Genomic DNA, 14,266 nt, shown 5'->3' on the forward strand with positions numbered 1-14,266 from the left:
GCTGTTGGTGTTTCTGCCTTCTCCCAACTGCTTTTGTTTTGTGTGTCTTGTGTCCTGGTTTTGTCTGTTACATCCTGATCAGTTCAGTGTACTTGCTCTTCCACGAGCCTAGACTATGTCCACAAAAAAGTGGAAAAAAGACAATTACAGAAAGAACGATAACAACACTCGGAAGAGAGCATACCTCCACCAGGCTGAACAGTTTACATTTTGTAGACCACTGATCGGCCGGATCTGGATCGAGACCCGAACCAAAATCGAATTTACTTGTTCTTGTCACCAACCCAACTCACCCACCTTGTTTTGTTCGAAACCGGCCAGAACTTTTAGAAATATAATACAGTATATTGTTGTGGGGTCGGGTATCGGTGGTGAGCACGACCGCTAGGTGGAGCAGTAGAGCCATCTCCCACCGAACACCCGAATTTATAGGTCGTCACCCCAGATAACTCCGGAGCTGACGGGTCACTTAAAGGACCGTGGTCGTCAATAATTCGATAGCGTGGGGTGGGGTGGGGTTAATTGCCTAATTTCAATATACCTAAATACCCACGCAGTCTAACTACCGGGGAACCACACTCTTGGCCGACTCTGTCTGATCCGAGTCGCAGATAACGACTCGGATCTGGCGTAACCGAGCAGAGTTACCAGAGCCGCGTCGGACTAAATGAACAATTTACCCTTGCTATCTCTCAATAGACAGCGTGCCAAGCCAATGAAAGAAACAGAAACGAGCTGGAACATTTAACAAAAGGGGAATTTATTTATAACTAGAATGGGCACTCGGTAGAGCACATACCTTCGCCTCCGCTACTTTTTTGTTCTTGGCATGAGAGTGGGGGGAACAGAACAGTGAACATTTTGGTGTTGGTTGCATGCAAATCGGTTTTGATTTGACCGTGTTATGACAAAACCGCATATTTTGAAAGGTCGTGACCCCACTGACCTTTAACCCCCAACCGCTAACAAGGGTAATGACGTAATTGTGTCATGTCGCCCATCACAAGATTGGGCAATGAATTCTGAACATTTTGGCATCGGTTGCATGCCAATTAGATCAAAATTGACCGCGCTATGGTAAAAATACGAATTTGACCTTTCCGTGACCTTGACCTTGACCTTTGACCCAATTGCTCCCAAAATCTAATCAAATGTTCCTTGGATAATAACCCATCATCCCACCAAATTTCAAGCGATTTGGTTTAATGCTTTCTAAGTTATGCGAATAACAAACAAACACACACACATATTCACAAATAAATAAATAAATAAATACACAGGGACCAATACATAACCTTTCGCAGAATGCGAAGGTAATAATAATCGGGGAGGGAAGCACACAAAGAGCAGAGTTATCCGAATAAGAAATGTAATGTACAATGAGCAAAAGAAAGCACTTACACAATTATACTTGAAGACAGGCCCACACACAGACACACCCCCCCAAAAGAAATGATGGCCGCGGCCTTTATTGACATCCCCAGCTTGGAGGGAAGGTGAGCTGGAGGTAAGGATGCCAGCTTGGCCCGTCCCGCCTCGTGCGGCCCTTGACGATCCGGCTCGGCGGGACTCAAACCCGCAACATGATGCCGCTCCAAGCACCAGGTACTGCGCTCTCCAACCGGCCACGCACCAATCAACCAAGACCAAGGAGAATATCAGAGATGACGATGACCCAGGACCAGACGAACAAGCCAGCACCAAGACCCGCGACCCCCAAGACCACCAACGCTCCCAGCCTGGCGTCCCTTTTATTCCTTTTTCCTCCGGGGTGAGAAAATCGCCATCTGAGGCGATCTTCACCCTCATTGGCCGGGGTGTCGTGGGAAAGTCGCTCTCTGTGGAAATCTCAACCCCATTGGCCGGGGTGTCGTGGGAAAGTCGCCCTCTGTGGCGTGATTGGACAAGGGGCACACCCCTGCCTTCTTGGGCGGAGTCTCGATCTGATGAGATGGAAATCTCTGCCCATGTACATGGTCGAACGCACGTGTGCAATGGCGTCAGTGTGTGAAGTGAAGTGAAGGAGGTTTGTTGTAAAAGAAACTCCGCAGCACACACATGTAATTCCCGTTAGACACAGGTAGGGGACCCTAACTATAAACACATACTTATCGAGATAACTAAACTTGGGGACTGCTGTCTGTCTGTGTGCACAAGGCTTCCAAATTCATAACAATATCTCTCAATGGTGAAGAATCACTTCAAAAAAAAAAGTTAAAATTCTCGTATCCAGATCCAGATTTGGATCTCCACCAAAATCGAATTGATTTGTCCTCGTCACACACCCAAGCAATCCACCAAATTCCGTCCGAATCCGTCCATCACCTTGGTGAGACATCCTGCTCGCAGCCAAACGAGGAAAGGTGCTTTCAACAATAGGACTGAGTGAATGGACGAGATAACATATTGATAAACACAAAATAACACAAATGGTTTTACCGTTCGAGGAGGGGGAGAAACACCTTATAAACTAGATGGGGAGTACTCGGTAGAGTGCAAAACCTCCGCCGCCAATACTGCTAGGTCACTCAAACGAACCTGATATCCTATTCATTAAATTTGACGTCAACAGTGCTCACAGAGTTATAGTTTGCAACTTTCCCTTTCACATACTCAATTCATTCGTCATAACTAGATTCCTTGAGACAGAAATTGATTTTACGTGGGTATATCCACCTGAAGTTCCAAAATCAGCCGCAATTATAATTTTGGCATGTTTTTTGTTGGAAATCACTTATAACATGTAGAAATGCAAATAAAGAATCAAATATTTTTTTCAAAATGGCCGCCGTAGCGGCCATATTGGACTTTGGACCAAGTCCAAAATCTAATGGCATCATCCGTGGACCATACCTAATCCCCCCACTAAGTTTCGTCAAAATCCGTCAAGGAGTTTTTTCGTAATACTGTTCACAAACAAACAAACAAACAGACAGGGGTGAAAACAGTAACCTCCATCCATTTTCGATGGCGGAGGTTAATAAAATCTAAATTTTTTTGAAAAAAAGGTGCAAAATTTCTGGGTTTTTTTCTCTAACAAATTAATTCTTGGGGGGTTGGAAATCACTTAAAACATGTAGAAATGCAAAAACAAAAATTCAAATATTTTTTTCAAAATGGCCGCCATAGCGGCCATATTGGACTTTGGACCAAGTCCAAAATCTAATGGCATGATCCTTGGACCATACCTAATCCCCCCACCAAGTTTAGTCGAAATCCGTCGAGGAATTTTTCCGTAATACTGTTCACAAACAAACAAACAAACAGGCAGGGGTGAAAACAGTAACCTCCGATCTTCGATGGCGGAGGTTAATAACACAAGTTCCCTTCCAAGGAACTTCCAAGAGTGAGACCATTGAGCCCAACAAAGCCTGCACCATGGTTGCCAGTGAGTGGTTGTTTGTGTTTGTCTGTGTTCTGTCCTTTTCAAATCCTGAACATCATACGAGGAAGCAGCATGACTCGGCGGGGGTTTGAACCCACGACCACCCACACTCAGAGCGGACAATCTCAATTATATCACCAGGACGGGGAGGAAAGAAAAAGTTTAGCAGAGGATGGTTTCGATCCATCGACCTCTGGGTTATGGGCCCAGCACGCTTCCGCTGCGCCACTCTGCTTCCATACACACACGTTGTCCAATATCCAATTAATGTATTATTCTTCTTCTTGTTCTTTTTGAGCTCACCTGGAATGCCGTGCGTCAGTGCGTCAGTGCGTCAGTGCGTCAGTGCGTCAGTGCGTCAGTGCGTCAGTGCGTCAGTGCGTCAGTGCGTCAGTGCGTCAGTGCGTCAGTGCGTCAGTGCGTCAGTGCGTCAGTGCGTCAGTGCGTCAGTGCGTCAGTGCGTCAGTCGGATCCTTTTGTTTTGCGTGTCTTGCGTCCTGGTTTTGTCCGTTACATCCTGATCCGTTAAGTGTTCTTGCTCTTCCACGAGTCCGTCAACTTCTTCTCTCAAAGTGCACATACGATTTGGATGAAACTTTACCACAACGTTCATCACTGTGTTTGTACGGTATCAGTGTGCATCTGTGTGTGTGCGTGTGCGTGTGCGTGTGCGTGTGCGTGCGTGCGTGCGTGCGTGCGTGCGTGCGTGCGTGCGTGCGTGTGTGTGTGTGTGTCATGAAATGTATTTATCACCCCACACGTGAAGCGAAAAACAGGCTGAAGCAATTGGTTCACTCCGTCTGCAGATGTCATTCCGTGATCGAAGAAATAATTTAAACTGAATGTTGTATTTTGAAAACTGTAGAACACAAATTTGCAGTTTATCAGTACTTTGGCTCTGAATTTGGCAAGTTTTGCGGAATCTCATCCCCGAGTGTGCATGCGCACAAGGGAGCAATAGTATTTGTTTTTATTAGTATATTAGTATTTTTTTATGACTTTTTTTATCATTATTGTATTACACAAATATTAGTATTTTTTTTTTACTCGGTCTTGCAGTTCAACAAAATTGAAAATCACTCCAAACAGGAAATTTACTGTTTTTAGGAATGTCAAGAAGGACAAAACAACAGGCGTGAAGAACGAATGTGACGTGTTAAATAAGGTGGTGTAAAAGACGGTGCACCAAAGGCGGTAAACTTCTGAAAAAATACTTTTCTCTATCTACACCCTTCAAAACCATCATTTTATTATGTTAACACTGTAGAACACAAATCAGGTCAGGTCAGGTATGGGAGCATGTGCCAGAGCAGCGCGTCGCTGCGTCCACTTTCCGCCGGTACTCCAGGGGCCTCCGTCTGGCCATCCCCCAGGCCAGATGCCAGGCCCATTCCCATCTCCTTGAAATGCTGATCAACCTGCTGCAACCACGAGACACGTGGTCGGCCCATTGGCCTCCTCCACTTATGAGGCTCCCTCGCTGAGAGAATCTGGTGATCAGGATCAGCGTCAGGAAAACGAGCCGGGGTGTCGGCTAACAATGCGAACATACCTGACTCACTTAAAGCACATGTCCATACAACTGCAGCCGATGCTCACGGACTATGCAGGTAACAAATCTCATTTGAGTCTCTCTCAGCAATCACTCGTTGGACACAAAGTCCGACCGGCAATCGCCAAGGATTCTCCGAAGAGAACTGGAACCAAAGGAATTAAATCTCTGTCTCAGATTCCTGGTCAGAGTCCAAGTCTCACATCCATAGAGCAAGACTGGAAGTACCAAGGACCTGAAGACTCGGACTTTCGTCCTCCCGCACAGGTACCGGCAGCGCCACACACCAATATCCAGTGAATCCATGACTCCCCTGGCTTGACCCAGACGTCTATTGACCTCTGACTCACAGCCAGCAGAGACATGAATATCACTGCAAGGTAAGTGAATCTCTCCATGACCTCAACATCCTCACCACAAACAGGCACAGACAGGACAGCAGCATCCAAGATGTCATTGAAAACCTGGATCTTAGTTTTGACCCAGGAAACCCATAATCCCAGCGGCTCTGACTCCTCATTCAGCACCTCGAGGGCCCCCAAAAGGATATCTAAAGTCTCCGAAAAGATGAATGCATCATCTGTGAAATCAAGGTCGGAGATCTTGACATTCCCAAATGATGCACCGCAGCTTCATCTCTCTGACATCCTCCCTAGAATCCAGTCCACGCAAGTTCTGAAAAGTGTGGGGGCAAGTACACATCCCTGACGAACTCCAGTAACAACTGGAAATAAGTCAGAGATGGTACCACCACGTCTCGCAGCACTCTCAGTACCAGAGTAGAGTTCAGACATCAGATCGATCAGTTTTGGTGGCACCCCGCAAAGACCAATAATCCACCAGAGGGCATCCCGATTCATTGAATCGAACGCTTTACAGAGATCAACATAGGCTGCAAGCAGCCCCTGCCGAAACTTGTCTGCGTGCGGTGAAGACCCGAAGAGCAAGGATACGGTCAATCGTTGACCTCTTTGGTGTAAAGCCTGACTGCTCTGGACGCTGGTGCTCAGGCAGATGGTCACGAACCCTATCAAGAATTATCCGAGCAAAGACCTTGCGCAGATTCTTGCTATTATTTCTCACTATCTTCTCTTAAAATTGTGTGTTGGCCAGGCAACCATGACCCTTGACAGATGCGATTGGAGGATGTGTGGGGGGGGGTAGGTGTGGGGGATGGGAGAGTGAGAAGAAGAGGCCCATGAGAGAAGACAGAGAGAAGTGGGGTGCCTGTGGTATGGTGGTGGTGCTGTTTCTTAAATGGTACAACAAAACGCCAAAACGTTTCACAAATTTTGGGCTGTTTTACTCTTTATTAGCAAATACAACCCTCTTAAAAATAATTTGGCTCTGTAATTTAGAAAACACGTGAATATGGAAAAGGGCTTGGGAATCGGGTATTATCAGGTTTGAAAGTCACAAAGAGAAACTCATAACGAACTTAAAGCAAACCTGGTTCATATAAAGATATCCAATTGCTTTAGAAACAGCTGCGAGGACAAAGGAAAACGTGATCGCTCATCTGCTTCTGAGGTTAAAAGTGAAAAAAACCTCCACAGTCGGGTCTGCACCTCCATCCTGGCTGTACCAAGGGAGTGTGTTACCTGAGCATTAAATTATTGACGTCATACATTCCAGGCATACCTGACTCACTTAAAGCATCAGTTAAATTTGTTTTTTCACAATTCAAAGGTAATGGTTGGTTTCCCACATGAGTAGTCTCTACTTCTGCATGGCAAACATGGCCTTTTCCAAGCTCCATATGATGTTCCACATGGATAAGTACACAAAAAAAAAGAACCACCAAGGCCTACCTTTAAAATATATTCCTTAAATATGGAATTCAAGTGAAAAATTAACAGAATTCAGTTAAAAAATATATAAATCCAGAGAGAACACAAAATGTCGGCAAACGCTTTTCACTGCGAGAACCAACATGGAGGAACTCCAACCATGAGGTCGATGGAGGTTTTTTATATGGATGTATGTTGAAGTGACAGGTGGATAATGAAAGCAGATTGCACAAAAAGTTAAACAAAGCCATGTCATCTAAAAATGAAATTGCACAACATTTTCAGCCGGCAAGGCACCACCCTAGGGATCACATGCCATTGCGGGCCAAACACAGTCGGTCGATGTGAGATGTGTATGTTATTTGTTGTTTTTAATGTATCTATGTCGAAGTGATGGGTCGTATAATGGAAGAACGCACAAAAAGGGGAAACATCGTGGAAAATAAAATTTCACATTTTCAGTAAGCCAGCCACCGCCTGTTTCACCACAGAACACGTGGCCAACAACGCATGCGAGTGGCCCCTGAACTTTGTTCAAGTCGATCGATACAGTATTCAGTGACAGTGCAAATAATGCAAAGCACTCGCCAAGGGGCTTAATCACTCCAACAAAACAGTCGAGAAGAAACGGCTTGCTTGGCACGCGATTAGCAATCACTGAATCATCATATCAAACAAGCACGTCCCGGAGACTCCCAAAAAGTCAAATATGTCCGAATTGGACAAATTAACTTTTTTATAGGAGTCGGAACTACTGCTAAGTTCGATTCCAGAGCTCGAATTTTGTAATCCAGCATATTTTAAGAGATTATAAAGGTTATAGCATATGCGGAAATGAAATAAAGCAACGAATGCTGGCATCTCCAGGTGTTTTATAAGCATTGCAATGTATCTAGCGATTCATTGCTACGATGGAGAGGCATTCGATAATATGAGTGAAGAAAGTGAAAAAACCTCAAAAACTATCGTTAAGAAATCGTTGCAGCCTGTTCCAAGTCAAGGCGTGGTTGAGCAGGCCAAAAAACGTGGCGGCTTCAGACCCAAGTAAGGTAACCCAGGATATCCCTTCAGATCTTAGAGAGTGAGGTGTCCGTGGAGCACCTGATGGAGGATATAATTAAATAAGGCCTTTAATCATCTTCAAAAGGGGTGTTTTAATTAACCCAAACATCCAATTTTCACTCTTGTACTTCCTTGGGGTTCCCTTCGTACACATGCAAAGTTTCAGGGTGCGAGGTTTCATGGCTTTGGAGTTATGGAGGAGACACACGGACACACACACACACACACACTCACACATTTATTAGTGTAGATTGTATGTATGAGCTCGATGAGAGCACCGGAGTGTCAGGACGATCCAGAATCCTACACACACACCTGCACGTAGTTTGTGGGGAAGAGGCCTTCGTCACCATTTGCATTTACACCAAACCACCAACCGTTACCTACATCCTTCACACGAAGAAATGTGAGAAATTGTTAAAGGGATCATTACAGAGTAATTGAATCCTTACAAAGTGGGAGAGAGGTCGACTGAGACACAGTCAGAGGCTGCCCATGTAATCTATCTCTCACCACATTAAAAAACACAACGACGGAACACAAAAACACAGGTATATTATTGGTTCCTTTGCTTACCTGTGAAGTAATTGTTACAATGTCTCCTTCCTTTATATTCAACTCGCTGGAATCCGGTTCTGCTTCGAAGTCATACAATACGAGTGCCTGCACGTTGTAGAGAACAATCAGCCAACCCAAACCACAAACCTGCCAGGTTCCTCCATTTTGCCATTTTTTTTTTTTTAACAACCGGGCACATCACAAAGCCATAGCTGATCATTCCTTCAAAAGAAATACCACATTACTCGAATATGTCACTTTGTCCTTCATTATACAAAGAGCCCAATATTCAGTGTTATTTCTAAAATCCTCGCTCTTTGATGGGCTTTGGTTTTCTTAACTATTGCAGTGAAGGCTTTCAATGTTTGCACAAGTTTCCTGAATGTTTTCTTTTTGATTAATTAATAGACAGACAGTTTGTCTGTCTGTTTGTTCGTTTGTTTGTTACCCTCGCCGAAGGAGAGGGGATTGCCAGGGCCGGATTTACTTGCTTGTCGGCCCGAGGCCAAACCTTATCAGTGCCCCCCCCCCAAAAAAAAGAATTACAACAAAATAAAACAAATCAATATTTTTAAATCAAATTAGTTCCATATCAAGTACATCAAAGTAAATCAAGTTCCATATCATGTACATCTTACACAAAGGAATAATGGAAAAATACAATGAAACTGAAGCATAATAAATTTTGTAAGCACAACTAAGTGAAGTTCAAAATTACATTTTCCTGCTTTTTTCTATGGCAAATTTGTCAATGATACTGTTTGTGTCAAGGGATTGTAGGAGGTCAGATTCAATGCACAGTAATGAAAGTGAGTTTAATCTGGTTTGTCTCAAAGTTGATCTCAGGTGCTTCTTCACCTTAGATAGAGTAGAGAAAGACCTCTCTCCTTGATAGTTTGTAATGGAGATGGTAAGGAACATTCTTATCAAGATACTAATGTTTGGAAAGGCAGTTGTCAAAATACCATCTTTAGACCTCAACAAAGTGGAAATGTTTGTCACTGACCTGTCAGATTCAGAAGACAAAATGTCTTTAAAACTGCAAAAATTCATCTCAAACAGATGCTTCAAGGTCACTGGAATAGGTACTGACAACGAGTTCAAGTTGAGCTTTGAGGTCATCATAGTTCATAAAAAAAGGTTGTCAGCTTTGGAAGTGATTGGAGTTGTGCAGCTTTGGTTTCTTTTAACTTTCTCTTTTGTGAGCCACTCATATATTTCTTCTGGGACGACATAATTAATCTATCTCATGAGAATCCCCAAGATTCCAAGAATAATCTGTAAGCATAAAGTAATAATAAATTAGTTCAAGTCTAGTAAAAGATACCAATATCACAAAATAAGAACAGAAAAACACACGTAATATAACAATGAAGTCCACTAAATACAACACGTAATGTATATAATCTACAGAAAGATAGATACATAGATAGCTCGATATATAGATAGATAGATGGTGGGAAACAGGCATTTAAAAATGTACTGTTATATTTTTCATTTCCTTATTTTATTCATTTTACTATAGGGCCTACTAGCCTACTCCTTGGATGATCACAGAACCCACAAGTCCCCAGTGGGCCCCCAGTTACTGGTGGGCCCTCGGCCAATGGCCTATGTTGCCTATTGGAAAATCCGGACCTGGGGATTGCATTTGGGTCCGTTTGTTTGTTTGTTATCTTGCCAAAACGAAGTTTTGCAAGATATGTTAGTCAAATTGTATGTTTTTTGTTTGTTTGTTTGTTTGTCTGTAATTACGTATAAAAAATTCTGCAGAGCACAGTTATTATCGGAAATTTTTGTAACTTCGCATATCAGAGGCCTATAGAGGTCCCTTTCAGTGCACAAAATTTTGAAGGTCAAGGTCAAAGGTCAAGGTCACTTTGGTGCAAATCAGGGGAGTCGACGAAACCCTTATTTTTTGAGTAATTTTGATCGGATCGTCTTCAAACTTCATGGGAATATAGTTCATGGTCTGGCACTCAGTTGATTAATTTTTGGTGGCGATTGGCCTTGACCTTCATGGTTAGCACCTCAGGTCAAACATATTTGACCCCAAGGTCAAATTTTCAAGTTTTAGGAACCATATTGTGTAGTACCTCAAATTGAACACCTCGATGAGTGCTTTCTAGATATGTCAAGCTTGAGACATTATGATGTCATTTGGTGATGTTACGAGGCAAAAGCATATTTTTCATGGTTACTCTGTAGAACGATTCTCATCGGAATCTTTCGTAGGCAGATATTCCTCAAGGAGTCGCTCCTGGTGGATAACAGCTCTGTTCACCTCAGTGTGACCTTAAATAAGTCACACGTGGTCACCTTTTGGCAAGATACGGGTCACCCTGCAGGTGATATTGGTTATTTATTTGTTTGTTTGTCCGTACAGAACTTTCGTGTTTTTCTCCGCAACTGCTTGTTGGATTTAGACGAAATGTTCACCATTGGTGTTACTTCTCATGTAGAATGTTTTGATAATTATGATGTCATAGGTCACGTGGTGTGGCAGCCATGTTGGAAAAATGGAAAACTTTGGACCTCTGTATCTCTGAAACCGCACCAAGGAAAAAATTGAAACTTGGCACATGGAAAGTACTCCTCATGGGGAACGAGGTTGATTTTTTATGACATCATAGGTGCCTTCGTTATGACGTCATAATTGCATATTTAGAGCGCTACATCCAATCAGTGTGAAAAATTTTGAGGGTCATCTAGGGATAAAATGGTCCACCAAAGTTTTTTTCTTGATTTCATCGATCACATGATTTGTCAGCCATATTGTTTTTTATTTTTAAAAAAAACCTTCAAAAATCTTCTCTGAAATGGCTGAAACAGTCATCACTGCCAGCATTTATAAAGTGGCAGTTCTAATGATGTCTCTTGTTAATTAGGAACACACCAGGACACAAACACCACACAAAATACACCACACAAAATACACCACACAAAATAAGTCCTGGTGAAGGTCTGTAATATCTGATTGCTTTTTGTTTTTGTTTGTTTGTCCACACAGAACATTCGTGTTTTTCTCCGCAACCGCTTGTCGGATTGAGACGAAATGCTTACCATAGGTGCAACAACTCATGTAGAATGTTTTAATGATAATTATGACATCACAGGTCACATGGTGGGGCAACCATGTTGGAAAAATGGGGAAAAATTGGACCTCTGTATCTCTGAAACTGCACCAAGGAAAAATGGAAACTTGGCACATAACAAGCACTCCTCATGGGGAATGAGTTTGATAGTTTTTTTTTTAATGATGTCAAAGGTGCTTCCGTTATGACGTCATAATTGTAGATGCAGAACGTTACATCCGATCAGTATGAAAATCTTTGAGGGTCATCTCGGGATAAAATGGTCCACCAAAGCTTTTTTTTTAATGACATCATCGGTCACGTGATTCGGTAGCCATATTGTTTTCTTTAAAAAAAAAAACTTCAAAAATCTTCTCTGAAATGGCTGAACATATCGAGGCAAAATTTACACATATGACCACCTATCCATGAGGAACAAAAGGTTGACACATTTGATGTGGTTTGGCAGCCATGTTGGATTTACCATAAAACATAAAAATCTTCTACTCCAAAATAGCTGGATAGAATGAGGGGAATTTCACATAAATGTTCCCCAAGGCATGCATATACAAAGTTGTTCAGGAATAATTAATAAACCACATGGTTTGGCAGCCATATTGGATTTAAGAAAAACAAGTCTGAAGACGACGATGGTTCACGAGGGGTATTTGACGATGTAGATTGTTTCAGAAGTCAAGGATGAGACAATGTGATAATGTTTGACCAAGTTATAAAAATGATCAACATGATGTGGTACGAGTGACAGGTTATTAGCTGCAAAATGTCAAAAACCCGGTTTCGTTCAACAACTTTCAAAATTTGACCTTTGCATAACCTTTAAAGGTCACAAAACAATGTTGTGGACATTAAAATAAGGAAACAGGATATGTGCTATAGCTTAGTGGAGGTAGTTCGTCGAAGAAGGTCGAAAACTCAGTTCGATTCCCACAACTTTGAAAATTTGACCTTTGTGAACTTTAAAGGTCAAAGGTCAAGGATTATGACCTTTGGTGTAAAACTTCCTCTGGAACATTCCAGGAACAATATAACATCATGTAGGCAATATGGCATTTCGCACTCCTCGGATTATCCATACTTTGATGAAATCAGCGTAAAAACGAACTTGAAGGGGGTGCCATGGGCAAGGTGTTCGAGATAGAGCAAAAGGGTTTCAAGACTTCAGGTGGGGAATGACCTCAAGATTATGCATAAAAAATATTGTCATCCGAGCTCTCAAAGTTTGAGCAGTCGTATTATTTTTATGTCAAAATTCGAAATTTTCTAAGCTCGTGACCTTGTGACGAAAATGAAAAATCGAGCTCCGTGTGGCTATGCAGGTGCCATTGGGCTGACCAAATACTGAAACCCCTGCCAGATTCGACAAACTCCTCAGAGAAGATGGATTTTTATGTCAAAATTTGCAATTTTTTAAGTTCGTGACCTTGTGACCTTGACCTTGTGAAGAAAATGAAAAATCGAGTTCCGTGGGGCTATGCAGATGCCATTGGGCTAACCAAATACCGAAACCCCTGCCAGATTCGACAAACCCACTCGGAGAAGATGCAAATTGAAATCGGATACCCCCTAACAACACAATTCCCAATTTTCTCAGTTCGTGACCTTGTGACCTTGACCTTGGGACGACAATGAAAAATCGAGCTCCGTGGGGCTATGCAGGTGCCATTGGGCTAATCAAATACCGAAACCCCAGCCAGATTCGACAAACCCATCAGAGAAGATATTTTTTATGTCAAAATTCGCAATTTTCTAAGTTCGTGACCTTGTGACCTTGACACGAAAATGAAAAATCGAGCTCCGTGGGCCTATGCAGGTGCCATTGGGCAAACCAAAAACCGAAACCCCTGTCAGATTCGACAAACCCCCTAGAAGATGCAAATTGAAATTGGCTACCCCCTAAAGACACATGTTTTTTGGGCGTGACTCCGCTCATAATGGGCGCACCATGCCCATTCTCAGGAAAACACAACTAGATCATGATAGAAACCTCCCATCAAAATTTTATCAGGATCGGATCAAAACCCACGGAGCTATGCTCGGGACAGACAGTCAGACAGACAGACAGACAGACAGACATACAAGCCGGTAGGTGGACATGGGTAGTCGGCCATTGCTAGGCAAAGGAGGGGTCCATAGCAACGGTTATTTCTCACACATAACTAGGACATACCATGAACCTACCATACCAGTTTCATGTATATCTGACTCATAGTCTCTGAGATTTAACGAACTTCGTTTTTTTATTGTTTTCGACCAGGGTTCATTCAAATTCTATCTTCTCCGACAGTTTTCATAGGATCCGGCTGGAAGTTTTTGACAATATGGCTGAATGTACTGCCTACAGCTGCTCGTGGCCCGATTTTTGATTTTCGAAAAAATTTTTTTTTATGATTTTTCAAAAATTTCAAAGTCCCGTTGCTAGGCAACGGTGGTGTCCATAGCAACGGTTCTCATTTGTACACAACTAGGTCATGGTATGAACCGACAAACCAAGTTTCATCGAAATCGCCATTTTAAATACTGATAATAATGGTAGAACAAATCTCAAAAAAAAAAGAGTATTGAATTTTTTTTTTCGACAAGATCGACTACCCAACAGACAGACAGACACACAACAACAACGAATATAGTGGTGACTTTTTTTTCGTGAAAATATTTTTTCGTGAACCAATTGTAAATGTTTTCTCTGGAACTGCTTAATCAATCGAAGTGAAACTTCATAATTATGATCGAGAAGTGATGATAAACGTCAATGATAAACGTCACGGGTCAGGGTCAAGTGTCTGATCAAAGCGGGCCATCTTGGTACCCGGCCATCACTGCCAGA

The 14,266-nt window shown here is 42.6% G+C and overlaps 1 protein-coding gene across 4 annotated transcripts in view; it reads right to left on the reverse strand.

Annotated features, from left to right (window-relative positions):
• The window catches only part of LOC147034315 (sorting nexin-9-like), a 53,734-nt gene that overhangs the window by 36,675 nt on the left and 2,793 nt on the right, over positions 1 to 14,266 (reverse strand). For all 4 annotated transcript variants that reach the window (XM_085880543.1, XM_085880552.1, XM_085880562.1 and 1 more), the window contains exons 2-3: positions 8,366 to 8,452; positions 8,105 to 8,179 (exon numbers count right to left, since the gene is read on the reverse strand). In XM_085880543.1, the coding sequence (XP_085736669.1) occupies positions 8,105 to 8,179; positions 8,366 to 8,452 (162 nt within the window). The remainder of the gene's footprint in view (positions 1 to 8,104; positions 8,180 to 8,365; positions 8,453 to 14,266) is intronic.

Source organism: Eptatretus burgeri, chromosome 1, assembly GCF_056783735.1.
Source record: "Eptatretus burgeri isolate ZD-2024b chromosome 1, Ebu_testis_v1, whole genome shotgun sequence".
Lineage (NCBI taxonomy): Eukaryota > Metazoa > Chordata > Myxini > Myxiniformes > Myxinidae > Eptatretus > Eptatretus burgeri.